The sequence below is a fragment of the Schistocerca piceifrons genome, chromosome 3 (assembly GCF_021461385.2).
Source record: "Schistocerca piceifrons isolate TAMUIC-IGC-003096 chromosome 3, iqSchPice1.1, whole genome shotgun sequence".
In the NCBI taxonomy this organism is placed as follows: domain Eukaryota; kingdom Metazoa; phylum Arthropoda; class Insecta; order Orthoptera; family Acrididae; genus Schistocerca; species Schistocerca piceifrons.
Window position 1 is genome coordinate 596,629,539 of NC_060140.1, and position 16,231 is coordinate 596,645,769.

The 16,231-nt window shown below is 40.5% G+C and overlaps 1 protein-coding gene across 1 annotated transcript in view; it reads left to right on the plus strand.

Moving 5' to 3' along the window:
• The first annotated feature begins 348 nt into the window (after nt 1–348).
• Nucleotides 349–16,231, plus strand: part of LOC124788867 (membrane-bound alkaline phosphatase-like) — an 80,854-nt gene continuing 64,971 nt past the window's right edge. Inside the window, exon 1 of the mRNA XM_047256150.1 lies at nt 349–519. Coding sequence (XP_047112106.1) covers nt 364–519 — 156 coding nt within the window. The 5' untranslated portion in view covers nt 349–363. The remainder of the gene's footprint in view (nt 520–16,231) is intronic.

Below are 16,231 nucleotides of genomic sequence, written 5' to 3' on the forward strand. Positions count from 1 at the left end.
AATAATGTTCTCTACAAGGAAAACTTACGACAGGAAGCCGCGCTACACAAGGATGTCCATAAGACTCACGCCAAAACAAAAACTATGAATAATTTTCTAACCACTAGTCTGCACAGTAAAATACACACGTACAGTTCACTTCTTTGCAGAAGCACGTGAACGAAAACGAAAACTAAGTTGATTTACGGTTTATCACACAAGTGCTGCTACTGCTCTGCTGCGCGTCCTCTCGGCTCGGCGGCTGCCTCTACACTTAAGTAATGAGACTTCTGTACATTTCGGTATTACTGTCTTCCAGATGCGGCCCATTGGCACAACCAAGCGCAGGCGACGCTTTTAGACACACTGCGCCAGCAGCGGCTTATGGGGCACGCCAAGAACGTCATCATGTTCCTGGGCGACGGCATGTCCATCCCCACTATGACTGCGGCGAGGATCCTGCTGGGACAGCGCTCCAACACCACAGGGGAGCAGGCACAGCTCAGCTTCGAGAAGTTCCCCTACACCGGACTATCAAAGGTGAGCAGCGCCAAGTAACGGAGCGCTGTCAGTTACCACTCGATTCATCTCGGTAGTAGATTGCGTGATGAAGATCACTTGCTGTTGTGCCAAATCACATGTGAATTTTCTGATAACGGACTCTGGCAACGGTTAAGAAACAGATGGTTTTTTTTACACGGTTTTTAATAAATTGCCCTCTTTTGTTTAATCGCGTCCACAGTCTATAGAAAATGACTGCAATTCCTGATAGAATTATACAAATATTACCTTCAGCGTTCATGGGCGCATAGTGTTTCCACCTCACGTCATATGAAGATCGTCCAGTATTGTCGAACACGATCGTTGTGCTCGTCGAGGAGTTATGGTGTGGTCAAATATTATGCTGGATGGGCACAGCGGAGGCATTGCTCCACGTTATAGTGACACCATATTCCTTTGCCTTGTGCCGCTTTCCAGGAGTGAATTCGGTCCTGATTTCATTTTCATGGAAGACAGTGCGCGACCGCATCAAACAGCGCAGGTGGAGTACGTCTTGGAACGAGAGGATACAGAGCAAACTGACTGGTCTGCAATCTCCGGACCGAAATCCCATCGAGCACCTGTGGAATGCATTGGGGAAGGTACCGCGGTACGTCTACTTGCATCAGTGACCATACATCAGCTGTGAACCGGGTTAGTGAAGAAATGGTCAGCCCTGCCACAACAACGGCTTACCAACCTTGCGGCCAGCATGGGAGCACGTTCCAGAGAACTGCTGCGTAGACTGGGACGAATGTTGTTGTTGTTGTGGTCTTCAGTCCTGAGACTGGTTTGATGCAGCTCTCCATGCTACCCTACCCTGTGCAAGCTTCTTCATCTCCCAGTATTTACTGCAACCCACATCCTTCTGAATTTGCTTGGTGTATTCATCTCTTGGTCACCCTCTACGATTTTAACCCTCTATCCTGCGCTCCAATGCTAAATTTGTGATCCCTTGATGCCTCAGAATATGTCCTACTAACCGGTCCCTTCTTTTTGTCAAATTGTGCCACATACTCCTCTTCTCCCCAATTCTATTCAATACTTTATCATTAGTTATGTGATCTACCAATCTAATCTTCAGCATTCTTCTGTAGCACCACATTTCGAAAGCTTCTATTCTCTTCTTGTCCAAACTACTTATCGTCCATGTTTCACATCCATACAAGGCTACACTCCATACAAATACTTTCAGAAACGACTTCCTGACACTTAAATCTATACTCGATGTTAACAAATTTCTCTTCTTCAGAAACGCTTTCCTTGCCATTGCCAGTCTACATTTTATATCCTCTCTACTTCGACCATCATCAGTTATTTTGCTCCCCAAATAGCAAAACTCCTTTACTACTTTAAGTGTCTCATCTTATATCCTCCTTTCAAGACACTGTCCATTCCAATCAACTGCTCTTCCAAGTCCTTTGCTGTCTCTGATTGAATTACAATGTCATCGGCGAACCTCAAAGTTTTTATTTCTTCTCCATGGATTTTAACACCTACTTCGAATTTTTCTTTTGTTCCTTTACTGCTTGCTCAGTATACAGATTGAATAACATCGGGGAGAGGCTACAACCCTGTCTCACTCCCTTCCCTACCACAGCTTCCCTTTCATGCCCCTCAACTCATAACTGCCATCTGGTTTCTGTACAAATTGCAAATAGCCTTTCGCTCCCTGTATTTTACCCCTGCCACCTTTAGAATTTGAAAGAGAGTGTTCCAGTCAACATTGTCAAAATCTTTCTCTAAGTCTGCAAATGCTAGAAACGTAGGTTTACCTTTCCTTAATCTTTCTTCTAAGATAAGTCGTAGGGTCAGTATTGCCTCACGTGTTCCAATATTTCTACGGAATCCTACCTGATCTTCCCCGAGGTCGGCTTCTACCAGTTTTTCCATTCGTTTGTACAGAATTCGTGTTAGTATTTTGCAGCTGTGACTTACTAAACCTATTGTTCGGTAATTTTCACATTTGTCAACACCTGCTTTCTTTGGGATTGGAATTATTATATTCTTCTTGAAGCCTGAGGGTATTTCCCATGTCTCATACATCTTGCTCACCAGATGGTAGAGTTTTGTCAGGACTGGCTCTCCCAAGGCCATCAGTAGTTCTAATGGAATGTTGTCTACTCCCGGGGCCTTGTTTCGACTCAGGTCTTTCAGTGCTCTGTCAAACTCTTCACGCAGTATCATATCTCCCATTTCATCTTCATCTACATCCTCTTCCATTTCCATAATATTGTCCTCAAGTACATTGCCCCTGTATAGACCTTCTATATACTCCATCTTTTTGCGTTCCCTTCTTCGCTTGGAACTAGGTTTCCATCCGAGCTCTTGATATTCATAGAAGTGGTTCTCTTTTCCCCAAAGGTCTCTTTAATTTTCCAGTAGGCAGTATCTGTCTTACCCCTAGTGAGATAAGCCTCTACATCCTTACATTTGTCCTCTAGACATCCCTGCTTAGCCATTTTGCACTTTCTGTCGATCTCATTTTTTAGACGTCTGTATTCCCTTTCGCCTGCTTCATATACTGCATTTTTATATTTTCTCCTTTCGTCAATTAAGTTCAATATTTTTTCTGTTACCCAAGGAGTTGTACTAGCCTTCGTCTTTTTACCTACTTGATCCTCTGCTGCCTTCACTACTTCATCCCTCAGAGCTACCCATTCTTCTTCTACTGTACTTCTTTCCACCATTCCTGTCAATTGTTCCCTTATGCTCTCCGTAAAACTCTGTACAACCTCTGGTTTAGTCAGTTTATCCAGGTCCCATTTTCTTACATTCCCACCTTTTTGCAGTTTCTTCAGTTTTAATATAATCTGGGACTAAATTAAATGTAAATAATCCAAGGATTAAATCAAATCACTGAGGATTGTGATAACGAAGGGGACAGCCATAGTTCTAGTGAGACTCTCACAAGATGCGACTCTAAATGATTGCTGAGAAAAATAAATATACGTGTGCAAGGGATTAACCAGGATTAACAGTGCTACAAATTGCTCACAAGTGTTCTGTATACCTTGCCAAAACGAAATGCGACTGAAGCTAACCCAAAAATGACGAGACAGGTTTGTTAAGAGACTGAGAAAATGATGACCATCGGATAAACGATACGGTATAGAAGAAGATAGACAGTAACTTTGGATAAATAAGAGTGTATACATTATCATATGGGGCACATAAATGGCAAGACGATTTGAAAAATCTGTACAGTGAGAAACAGCAGTTCAGAATTTTGATATAGCACAGGAGGACACTGTAGCGAAATAAATAGGTGCTGCACTATTTCACAATAGAAAAATGAAACTAATAATAATCGTTAAGTCTCGCGTTGGACGTAATACAGAGGTTGGACATAAATATAGAAACACGGCGACAAGATAACAGAACGCAGCATGTCATTCTCAATGGAGAGAAGTCTTCCGAAGTAAGGGTGATTTCAGGTGTGCCGCTGGGGAGTGTCGCAGGACCGTTGCTCTATATATATATATATATATATATATATATATATATATATATATATATATATATATATATATATATATATATGACCTTGTGGATAACATCGGATGTTCACTGAGGTTATTTGCGGATGATGCTGTAGTATATCGAGAGGTTGTAACAATGGAAAATTGTACTGAAATGCACGAGGATCTGCAACGAATTGACGCATGGTGCAGGGAGTGGCAATTGAATCTCAGTGTAAACAAGTGTAATGTGCTGCGAATACATAGAAAGACAGATATTTTATCATTTAGCTACAATATAGCAGGTCAGCAACTGGAAGCAGTTAATTCCATAAATTATCTGGCAGTAGGCATTAGGAATGATTTAAAATGGAATGACCATATAAAATTAATCGTCAGTAAAGCAGATGCCAGACTGAGATTCATTGGAAGAATCCTAAGGAAATGCAGTCCGGAAACAAAGGAAGTAGGTTACAGTACACTTGTTCGCACAGTGCTTGAATACTGCTCAGCAGTGTGGGATCCGTACTAGATAGGGTTGATCGAAGAGATGGACAAGATCCAACGTAGAGCAGCGCGCTTCGTTAAAGGATCATTTACTAATCGCGAAAGCGTTACGGAGATGATAGATAAACTCCAGTGGAAGACTCTGCAAGAGAGACGCTCAGTAGCTCGGTACGGGCTTTTGTTGAAGTTTCGAGAACATACCTTCACCTAGGACTCAAGCAGGATATTGCTCCCTCCTACGTATACCTCGCAAAGAGACCATGAGGATAAAATCAGAGAGATTAGAGCCGACACAGAGGCATACCGACAATCTTTCTTTCCACGATCAATACGAGACTGGAATAAAAGGGAAAACCTATAGAGGTACTCAAGGTACCCTCCGCCACACACCGTCAGGTGGCTTGCGGAGTGTGGATGTAGATGTAGATGTAGACAAGAGCATGCATGAACATAAATTCAGATGCTAGCCAGTGCTGCCATTCGCACTGTTGCATTTCACCATGAACGGCACCTGTACATCATCCTCAACATGTTGCAAGTGTTACTCGTGGTCATAACTGTGTTCTGTGTAGTTGTGAGTGCATTATGTCGAAGCGAAGTGAATTCGAACGTGAGAAAATTGCTGGTGCTCGTGTGATGGGTACTTCCTTAACCAAAGTATCCGAGGTTCTAAGTGGTTCAAGAGGCATAGACAAGAAAAACGGGGAATCATCACGCTCTAAGTCACAATGCCGATGGAAGTGTGTGTTATGTGACTGTGAGGCACTGTCACTAAAGAGGATTGAGACTAGAAATGAGAGTTCGACACGTGAAAACATTAGTGCTGAACTTACCTCTGTCAGCACCGAGCGAGGTGACGCAGTGGTTAGCACACTGGACTCGCATTCGGGAGGACGACGGTTCAATCCCGTCTCCAGCCATCCTGATTTAGGTTTTCCGTGATTTCCCTAAATCGTTTCAGGCAAATGCCGGGATGGTTCCTTTGAAAGGGCACGGCCGATTTCCTTCCCAATCCTTCCCTAACCCGAGCTTGCGCTCCGTCTCTAATGACCTCGTTGTCGACGGGACGTTAAACACTAACCACCACCACCTCTGTCAGCACAAAGTACAATACGAATCGAGCTGCATAAAGAAGATATTGCAGAGCGAGTTTGAATTCCGGAATCACTCATCAGTGATGCACGTAACATGAGAACTTGGTGCCGGAGCCCTAAAATCTGGACTGTGGAGCAATGGAAGAAAGTGATTTGATCAGATGTGTCTTGTTTCACATTGTTTAAAACTTCTGATGGAGTTTGCGACCCAAGAGTGAAATATGGCGAGACTTCGGTGACGATCTGGGCAGCGATATCGTGATAATCCTTAGGCGCCAAAGTTACTCTGCAAGGTCGTATTACTGCCAAAGATTATTTGGTCATATAGGCTAATCCGGTCCATTCAGTGGTGGAATGTTTGTCCCCGAATGGTGATGCTGTGTTTGAAGACGACAGAACACCTGTTCGCACAGCTTTAGCCGTCCGCAGTTGGTTTTGTAAGCATGAGGATGAATAGGTCGCATCTTCCCTGACCACCATGGTCACCTGATCGCAACATTATTCAGCCTTTGTTGTCTTCTTTGGACAGCAGGCTGCGTGATGGCTGATCACCTCTTCATCGTTACGGGTACTTGTGACTATTTTACAGATATCCTAGAAAACCATGGAGGACCTGCATTTATCCATTCAGCGACGACTGGAAGCTATTTTGAATCCCAACAGTTTTCCTACACCATATTAGGCGAAGTAATGTGTTGTGCTTTTGGTATTTCCATATTTTTACCACCATCTTACTTCGACCTGGAACTAACCAAGTCTTCGAACTAGGGAGCACATTTGTCAAAGCGTTTTAATCGTTAACGTAGATGCGATGAGATAAGGAAGAATGGCGAAGCGGTATTTGCATTCAAAGACTTCTCCTTTATATGAAGTAAATGCAGAGAATGGTACGGGAAAAAATGGAGAAAATATTTGCTGATGGTATGTTAATACCATGTTTGGCTGAAAAATGGAAAATAAAATGCATGTCTCTCACGAATAAGGTGGTAAGTCATCATTAACTAGTAAACACAGCTTGGGAAGAGTTTCTCATTTGTTAACATGTATAGTCAATTCTCTTCCTCCTGAATTTAGGTTACCACTTCTAATCTGAAAACGGACATTGAAGATATCTGAAAATCCTGCCTGAAAAGAGTAACGTTATCAGTAATTGTTATTTCGAAGTTTCATGGGTGATTAAAATTTTGTGCCGACCTGGTACTCGAATCAGGATCCTTTACCTGAGGCGGCAACGTGCTCTACCGACTGAGCCATTACCGCGCGATTCACGATTCGCCCACACACCTTTGCTTGCACCAGTACCTTACCTACGACCTTCCAAACCTCGGATAAGTTTTCCTGCATAGCTTGTAAGATGAGCACTCTTGGAAGAAAGATGAGGTTATACTGTAGCATGGCGAACAGTTTATCTACATTTACATGGATACTCTCCGTATCAAACGTAAGTGACTGGCAGAGGCTTCATCGAACCACCATCATAATAAATCTCTATTATTCGACTCTCGAAGAGCGCACGGAAAAACGAATACCTCTATGTCTATGTCCGAGGTCTGCTTTCCCTGATTTTATTACGATGTATGTTTGCGGCGCCAACAAAACATTTTCGCATTCGGAAGAGAGAGTTGCTGACTGAAGTTTTGATTGAAATTTCCTGAGGACATACCGCCGCGCCGCAACAGGAAACACCTTTGTTTTAATATTGTCCATCCCAAATGCTGTCTCATGTCCGTAATATTCTTTATCCTGTTTCTCGATAGTACAAAACGTGCTGCACTTCTCTCAATTTTCTCGATCTGCTCCGTTATCCCTATCTGGAAAGGATCCCAGACTGCGCAGCCGTGCATAGTGTAGGAAGTCTCTTTAGTAGATCTGCTGCATCTTCTAAGTGTTCTGCCCCAGTAAAACGCAGACTTCGGTTCGCCTTCCCGACAACATTTTAAGTCGTTCGTAATTGTAAATCTCATATATTTAGTTGACTAAGGCCTTTAGATTAGATTTATTTGTCGCATAACTGAAGTTTAATGGATTCGTTTTAGCACTCTTGTGGATGACCTCACACTTTTCGTTATTTAGGGCCAACTGACAGTTTTCATACCATACCGATATATATTCTAAATCCTTTTGGAATTTGTTTTGATCTTCTAATAACTTTTCAAGGCGATAAACGACAACACCGCCTGCAAAAAACCTAAGACTACAGCTCAGATTTTCTCCTAAACCGTTTATATAGACACTAAGCAGCAGAGGATCTATAGCACTACCTTGGGAAACTATAGAAATAACTTACGTTTCAGTCGATGACTTTCCATCAATTGCTACGAACTGTGACCTATCTGACGGGAAATCTCGAATCCAGTCACATAACTGAGACGATATTCATTAAGCAACAATCCGAGTACAAGCCACTTGTAAGGTACGGTGTCAAAAGAACTCTAGAAATGGAGACATACGGAATCAGTTCGAAATCCATTGTCGACAGCACCCAACACTTAGTGCGAGTAATGGCCGAGCGGTTCTAGGCGCTTCAGTCCGGAACCGCGCTGCTGGTACGGGCGCAGGTTCGAATCCTGCCTCGGGCATGGATGTGTGTGATGTCCTTAGGTTAATTAGGTTTACGTAGTTCTAAGTCTAGGGGACTGATAACCTCAGTGCTCAGAGCCATTTGAATCATTTTTAGTGTGAGTAAAGGGCTAGTTTTGTTTCACAAGCATGATGTTTTCTAAATCCGTTTCGACTGTGGGTCAATAGACCGTTCTCTACGAGGTAATTGACAATGTTCAAACACAATGTATTTTCCATAATCCTGCTGCATCTCGACGTTAACGATATGTGTAATTTAGTGGATTACTCCTATTGGCTTTCTTGAATATTGGTGTGGCATGTGCAACTTTCCAGTCTTTGGGTCAGCGACTTACGTAGAGCGAGCGGTTGTGTATGATTGTTAAGTATGGAGCTGCTGCATCCGCATACTCTGAATGGAACGCAACTGGTATACAGTCTGTACCGGAAGACTTGCTTTTATTAAGTGATATAAGTTGCTTCACTTCTCCGAAAACATTTATTTCTACGTTACTCAGGTCGACAGCTGTTATTCATATGAATTGTAGAATATTTCATTCGTCTTCTTTTGTGAAGGAATTTGGGAAGGCTTTGTTTTGTAACTCTGCTCTAGCACCATTTCCACAAAAAGTATTTTCATTTATATCGTGTAGAGAAGGTATTTATTGTGTCTTGCAGCTGGCACACTTTTCTGCCAGGTTTCGAGACAAAGTTTCGTTGTGGAAATTATTATAAGCATCTCGCATTGAAGTCCGCGCTAAATTTCCAGTTTCTGTAAAAGATCACCAATCTAGGAAATTTTGTGTGCGTTTAAATTTGGCACGTTTTTTTCGTTGTTTGTGCAACAGTGTTCCGACCCCTTTTGTGTACCGAAGAGGAGCAGCTCCGCCGTTTGTTAATTGTTTCGTATAAATCTCTCAGTTGATGCCGAAACAATTTCTTTGAATTCAAGCCACATCTGGTCTACACTTACATTGTTCATTGGGAGGGAGTGGAGAGTGTCTCCCAGGACGGCAACAAGCGAATTTTCATCTGTTTTTTTTTTTAATAGATATGTTTTTCGTTTATTTTTAGAGGGTTTGGGAGCTACAATATTTAGTCTCGCAACAACAGGCCTGTGTTTACTAACCCCTGTGTCCGTTTTGATGCTAGTTATTAGCTCAGGATTATTTGTTGCAAAGAGGACACGTGTGTTTTCACAACGGTTTACTATGAATGCGTTTAGCAAAATCTCGTAAGAAGTTTTATGCGTACCTCCAGATTTGAATATGTATTTTCGGCAACATATCGAGGGTAAAATTAAATCAACCCAATTATAATTGTATGAATCAGGTACTTGTTTGTAATTAGACCAACTGTTTTAAATTAGACTAATTGTATCATCTGAGTTTGGGAGGTCAATAGAAGGACCCTAATATTATTTTATTCCGGTTGCCAAAAATGACCTCACCCATACTAACTCACAGGAACAATCTTCTTCAATTTTGCTACAAGGTAAACTACTTCTAACAGCAACAAACAGGCCACCGCCAACTGTATGTAGCCTATCCTCTCTGTACACCGTTAGGTTCGTCGAAACATTTCAGCTCAACCTATCTGCGGCTTTAGCCAGCTTTCAGTGCATATAACGATTTGAGAAGCAGTGCTTTTTGTTGGTGCTTGGAGCTCTGGTGCTTTCCCAACACAGTTACGACACTTTACAGTTGTTGTACTGGGGGTTCCTAGATATATGTTCTTCCTGAGTTCGACCTGCACTCTGTGAGAATGAAGCCCTATCTGTGTTTCCCAAACGCACTTTAACCTACAAAACGGTTCGGTCCACGCAACTCAGCCCCCGCTGACCGTGGGTTGCCTCAGTACAAGAGGTTCGCAATCGGTTCCGTCGATTATGCTTCAAACGGCGAGCTGTGCTTTCATCTCACAAAGAAGACTGGCAGCTGTTATAACTTCTGATAGCAGCTCGAAAGCAGAGAGAATCTCTTCCGACCCCAAGCGACACACATCATTCGTACCGACGTGAGCCACCCCCTGCATCCTGTGTTCTTCGTCGCACCCGGAAGGAACCATTATGGTGTGACTCCACCCGGTGTGCACACGGAGTGCGTTCCTCCTTTCCATGGCAGTCGTGTCCTTAAGGGGAAACGTAACACATGAACTACCAATAATTCTACCCCTTGTGACTGTCCGGATCTTTCCCTGTTCTGCTTGCAAACCCTGCAAGAGGTAAATGATAGTCTGTATGCATCTGTACAAACTCTAATTTTCCTTACTTGTCCATTACCGTCCTTAAATGAGACAAACGTTGGAGAACTGGAATCGTTCTTCAGTCTGTCGTTAATGCAAGGTCACTAAATGTCCCCGTTAGTGTTTCTGTGAAAGATTGTCTTCTTTCCTCCATGAACTGGAGTTTAAACATACGGTGCACCTCAGTAATAATACTGTGATGATCGAAAGGATGGGTAAAAAAAACCGAGCAGCATTCCTGTGAATTTCTATTATGTGTTGCTTCATTCTGACTTTACGTGGGGCTACAGGTGTTCTAAAGCGTCCCACAGTTTTCCCTGTGGCTGATCGCACCCACTCCGTCCATTTCACGTCGTTTTGCAGGATCTGAAAGTACGTTCCTGGATGTCTAATTCCTAAAACATGTAATCTCGAAACCGTGACGACCGTGACAGCAACAAAGTTGTTGGTTATCGTAAAGATCTTGCAACTGCGAAGTCGTAGGCTATTTTAATTAAATTCTTTATTCATTATGAAATGCAAATGTTAATGAAGCTGTATTGAATAATTTCCTTTAGAAAAATGGATCTATGTATTTTAATTAATAATCGCATACAGTTAAGTTAAAATAGCGTGTAGATATGCGAGATGACTTACTGATAAACAGAAAAATTTTGTACATTGATAATACTGTTCAATGTCTAGAACAGTGTTTCTAGACCATTACCCTGAGTGCAAACAGACATTAGCTAGTACCCTCCTCCCCCCACTCCCCACTCGCCAATCGTTGCTCTCCTCCACCACCTTATCACCAAGTTCAGCACCTAACTAAGATGCAGAATGAAAGACTTTTCTTGAAGCACTTTTCTTTTTAAAATGATGAAAGATGAATGATATTTAGTTTATTTGCGTGTGTGTGTGTGTGTGTGTGTGTGTGTGTGTGTGTGTGTGTGTGAATCGGTTAGAATGAATGATGAAGGAATTTGTGGTGCATCACAAGTGCTACCCACACCTCGTCAGAAAAGAAAGCTAACTAACCACAGTGAGGGTACACAGTTGTTTCAAAACATGCTTCCCCTGCATAACTCCTCTCCATTGTGGCACTTACTTGACCTGCACTCTGCAGCCCCATTTACAATCAAACAAGTTCAGATGTGTGCACTGCACTTACTGTTCATAAATCACTGCAATTCTGTACTCCTTACTTCTGAACTGGCAGAAATAGCATAACTTCAGGCTTTTAATGCTTTGTGGCTCACAGCTCTAACAGTAATAATAACAATAACAAAACTGTGTACAACGCTGTAATAGCCCTTATGTACTTACTGCTGTGTTTTGCTGTCAATTAATTCATTTATCTGTTTCGAAGCGAGTAATAAAGATATTTCCGGATTGCTTCAAGGTATCATCTACAGCTTGGACAAGTAATTTTCTTGATATATTTAACATTTGTTACGTACATGTCTCACTTTTATCATCAGCGATGTACGGGACAAAGGACAACAGACTTGCGTAGCGGGTGGACTACGTAAGGAACTCCTACGTCCATCGCATTGATCCTACTAACTGAGAAAAAGTAATTATAGATAACGTATATAACCAATATTAGAGTCTTACAAAACTATGATGACTAATTATCTTTTGTAGATTATTTAGTTTCTGGACTGATACAATCGAATCGTTTAGTTTTTACTCCCCAGAAGAAGTCATTTTACCTCTGAGGGCGAAATTACCTCCTGGTTTGAAACCACTGCTCTGCAAATGTAAAAGTTTTCATATTCTATTACATTTTTAGAATTTCTTACAAAGTATTGTTGTATTCTGAATACTCATATTTTCATGCAATTAGTAATTAGATAAAAGGAAGTTATTGTTTTGACAAAATTAGGATTCAGTATTTCTTAAATACCATTTCCATTTGAAAATAAATAAATAATTTGAATAAAAAGTTACAACCACCGATAATCGGACCAGTGACCTTACGGTTACTTATACTTGCATGCTACACACTTCATTAAATGTAGCTTTAGGTAACAAGCTATATGTATTTTTCAAGACTTAAATCTCGATTTTAAAATTATTCACCTTCGTTCCATTGATCGTTTAAATGATAGTGTAAGAAAAACACTTTTAGCACTTGTGAACAGTGTCACAGTGAGGATTACAAATTTAGGAACTTACAGATTTCAGTAACTACACAACATATTGAATGAATATCGGCGGCATATACAAAAGCTAAACATATAAAACACGGCCACATTGCATTAAAACAGGTATATTCAGTCTGATAGTGGTAGCAAAGTTGTTATTATCTTTCTGATTACTAATCAAAATCCATCACACTAATGTGATAGAAGCTGATAAGGCTCAGTTGCCTATTTTTACTTAGCACCAACTAAATCCTTCATCCAATCAACAAAGATTTCTTTATTCTTCTTGAGAACTAAAAAGTTACTCACCACAGTAAATGCCTTAATGAAATCCGAGTTTCTCAAATATGCCACATAAGACTCCACCGATTCCTGCTAGGCCAACAACCACCTTGTTGCCCGTACGTTCATGAACGAGATTTATATACTTCTGTGAAGTACTCGAAATGATAACCTGTCTTTTTGACGCACTTCACAAAACACACATCTATTAGGAATATTGTTGTCGAAGATACTCGGATATCAGCTACCAGAGAAATTGCCAATACACACTAAATGCTTGTACTTAACAGAGCAGGAAAATTTTGAAATTTTTTTCGTTTTGGTATTGCGTCGTATTGTTAGGACAATAATGTCGGGGCACCGCCCTTGTAACCCAATAGGTATGGAGAAAATCTTAGGGGGCAGAGCAGTCTTTAATTAATATCCGTGACTCAGATCCCAATACTGTATACGAATGTTTCTTCTGCTTGTCCGCATTAACTTACATTTTTTATCCACAATTACAGCAAGATGTTGTCCATCATACCGAACTGACAGTCTGCCGCAAGAATGACACGAAATTCAATTGACATATAGATCCTTATCACGTATCTGTATGTCTTTTATTCTCCAAGAGAATCTTTCCGTTTCCCAACGGATGCTTCTTTATCACTTTAGACCATTGTTCCCAAAATTTTTTCCTCTGCCCCCCCCCCCCTTTTCACGAAAAAAATAGTGTCAGCCCTCCAGCCCATATTATTAATGAAATAACCTGATTTTATATTTTAATTGCCTGATGCTCTGGTTTACGAACGTGAATTTAGATGGACTTCTACTCAATAGAAATCAAGATTAAATCAGTTATTATAGGGATAATACGGAAAGTTCATTATCTTTATCTTATATTCATTTATTCATAAGGTCTGAGACGAACGACACGTACAGTTCGGAAAACGAGGATTACAAGGGCATTAAAATTTTATATTACGAAGTTCACTGTGATGAATGAGCCTGCTTTTGAGAAGAAAGTTTCTATGGACGTGGTGTAACAGTAGAAATAGCCACTAGAAATTCTTTCCTTACATTTAGGTTTGAACGATAATTTGGCTTTGCAACTTTCACATCTATGAAATCTGTCTCTGAAAGCTATGTTGTTGCAAAAGGATTCAGGATCTTGACTGCATTTTGGCTCAGTGATAGAAATTGTTGATAGTAAGTCGCCAAAAATAAAAAATAAATAAAAAATTTCGTTACATTTATTCTTCAGTGAAGTGTCACAAGTAAGATTAACTAACTTTTATTGCTGTTTTATATTTCGACATAACAGTCTAGCCGCAAAGTTGAATTAATTTTTAATCAAATTCAGTTCATAAAATCCGAAGCTTAAATATATTTCGAAGTGAACTTTCCGTCTTAAAGGATTAAGAAGAAGGCAGGCTTATATGTCCATTGGAAGTATCGGAATAGCTTTTACCTCTGACTTTGACACTAGAATAGGGAATAAATGTAGCATGTCACTTTCCATTCCGTTTCGCAACAGCTCTGATTGCTATAAGGACGCCTTCACTTTTTTATTTTAAGATAGTTCAGTTGCCTGGTTATCTTGAAGTGTTAAGACTACTTCATTTGTCAAAACTGACGATGAGATGAGCCATTTTCAATAGAAAATTTCCGTTGCTGAAACAGTCTGCCAGAGAGTGATTTTTCTCCTTTAAGAAACAGAATACCTTATTCCTCAGATCGAACTATCGTTTCAGTACTTCAGCCTTTTAAAGCCATCGAAAATTACTAAGAAAAGAGCAGTTGAGTGTGATAAGAACCCATCTCCTCACATAGCACTTGAAAAAGCCTTGAATTTACGAATTTTTAGCTTAATAATATTAACTGTTTCTTTAACTTTTGCAATACTTCATGAGGAAATGGGCTAAGTTATTTTAGCGGCCAGAGCCTCTCGGTGTACCATACAGTAAGCCCATACTGTATCAGTTTTTCATCTTTAACAAGAGACTCTAAAACCCTAAGCGCCGAAAGTACAGACAAAAAGTTTTCAGAAAAACAGTTGAAACTTCCTGGCAGATTAAAACCGTGTGCCGGACTGAGACTCGAACTCGGAACCTTTGCCTTTAGCGGGCAAATTGTCTAGAGCAAAGGTCCCGAGTTCGAGTCTCTGTCGGGCAAACAAATTTAATGTGCCAGGAAGTTTCATATCAGCGCAAACTCCCCTGCAGAGTGAAAATTTCGTTCTAGAAAAACAGTCTCATAGGTCTGACTTGTTTCTTTTTAGCCAAGTCTGAGCATCCTCTTTATTTCTTATAAAAATTATGAAATTTTAATTAACATTTTGGATTATTTTTATAACGCTAATCCAAAAATTCTCATATATAGTCTAGTTGCAACAGGGTATTTTTGACTGTTGTGTAGGTTATAAATAATGCGAAACAATAATCAGAACTTAAAGAACACGTACTAAATGCAACATACCCATAATTATGACCTATTCCAACACTTCATGTTCCACATTATCATCGTCTATATTAAGCACATTATCAGGCTTGAGATTCAGATAAAACTGTTTGTTCACTTCGGGCATGATATTTAAGAGTTTTGTTAAGTCTGCGTGTTTCAAGCTTGTTTTTCTAAACCAAAGCTCAAGTTTTTCTAAGCCTCCATGTTTCAAGGTTGATTTTTGCCAGCTCTTATGAAGAAACCGGTTGCAGTGCAACCAGTGAGCGTTCCTTTAGCAATGAAAATTTATACTTTGGGCCCATTTGTAAGTTGATGCAGAGAAATGGGTTTTTCGCAAATTTTCGTATATACTGTACATTGTAAGGGCACAGCACTGATAAAGCTGATTCACCGTAAGATCGACAGATGTCAGGAGCATGCATACACGCTACAATCCCAGAATCGACGACGATGCGCCTTTGGCCCTTATGGTTCTTATTGCCTCATATGTTTTCGCTTCTATTTGGTGTGAATCTGTTCACAGCGTTAAATGTCGATTGAATGAGTACACTCCTTAGCACATTTTTTATAGACTGATGACGTAATTTATGTTTCGATATGAGTTAATTTTATGTCTTTAACATATACTGCAGGGCACTAAATGTGTTGTCAAGCTCGAAGCTGGCCATTTTCCTTAATTCACGGCCAACTCTGAGCTTGACAACATGTTAAGTGTCATGATATATATGTGTTAAAGATATAAAATCAAATATTTCAAAATGACATATAAAGCCAAAACCGGGGTTGCATTTAAGTTAACAATGAAACAGTCATATGGCGGGGTGTTCCTTTAAAAAGGTTTTATATTTCGGCTGTGAATATTTTTATGAACCTGATGATGGTTCGACGTCTGGAAGTGGTTGTGTGAACAGACTATTCTACCAGTCGGTGATATCACATTCTTTAGCATTAATTCTTGCTTGTAATGCATCGTGAATTCCAGACGCTGACC